At 43.8% G+C, this 943-nt stretch overlaps 1 protein-coding gene across 1 annotated transcript; it reads right to left on the reverse strand.

Annotated features, from left to right (window-relative positions):
- Nucleotides 1-270: 270 nt before the first annotated feature.
- LOC116893878 (40S ribosomal protein S23-like) lies at nt 271-702 on the reverse strand. The gene has a single exon (XM_032895601.1). The coding sequence runs from the start codon at nt 700-702 to the stop codon at nt 328-330; it is 375 nt and encodes a 124-aa protein (XP_032751492.1). The 3' UTR covers nt 271-327.
- Between the last annotated feature and the right edge of the window lie 241 nt (nt 703-943).

The following is a 943-nucleotide window of genomic DNA, read 5'->3' on the forward strand; positions in this document are numbered from 1 at the left end:
AATAACATCTCAGTGTTTAAGAATACTGGCTGCTCTTCCAGAGAACCCAGGTTTGAGTCTCAGTACCCACATGGCAGCTTAAAACAAACTACAACTCTAGTCCAGGGGATCCGACACCCTATTCTAGTCTTTGAGGGCACTAAATACATGTGGTGCAGACAAAACACCTGTACAAGTAGAAATAAATAAATAAATAAACACATAAAATTAAAATAATAGACAATTTTTTCAGGATATGAAAATTTATTACTCTGTTTCCATTTTCAAAGTTTTATGATCTTGGTCTTTCCTTCTTGCCTTTGTACAGAGCCAAAAGAGACACATTGGCTATTTAACCGCCTTAAAGCGGACTCCAGGAATATCACCCACGGCATGGCCTTTGCGACCAAATCCAGCAACCAGAACTTCATCATTTTCCTCAATGAAGTTCAAGCAACCGTCATCGGGCACGAACGCTGTGATCTTCTTGCCGTACTTAATGAGCTGCACCCTGACACACTTCCGGATGTCAGAATTTGGCTGTTCGGCTTCAACCCCTACTTTTCCCAGCACAATTCCTTTTGCGTGAGAGGCACCCCCAAACGGATTGGCCTTCAGGGCTGTGACCAAGTGGGCTCTCTTGTACTGTTTATCATGCCGCTTCTGGTCCGGTCGGTGACTGCGGAGCTTCCGGGCGGTACGGAGACCATGACACTTACCCATCTTGCCCGCGCCACGGGCCCGAGAGAAAGCAATAGACAATTTAATAATAATTTTAAAATTAGGGGTAGGTTTATAGAAAATTGATTTCTGTCTGACAGAATTGCTACAAAAAAGGGCACAGCCCATTGTGGGTGGTGCTAATCTAGCAAGCACTCTTTTTTTTTTTTTTTAAGATTTATTTATTTGGGGCTGGAGAGATGGCTCAATGGTTAAGAGCCCCGACTGCTCTTCCAGAGGTCCT

This window comes from Rattus rattus, chromosome 2 (genome assembly GCF_011064425.1).
Source record: "Rattus rattus isolate New Zealand chromosome 2, Rrattus_CSIRO_v1, whole genome shotgun sequence".
Lineage (NCBI taxonomy): Eukaryota > Metazoa > Chordata > Mammalia > Rodentia > Muridae > Rattus > Rattus rattus.

Coding starts and splice junctions, on each gene's coding strand:
- LOC116893878 (XM_032895601.1), bottom strand. CDS start 702: ATGGGTAAGTGTCATGGTCTCCGTACCGCCCGGAAGCTCCGCAGTCAC.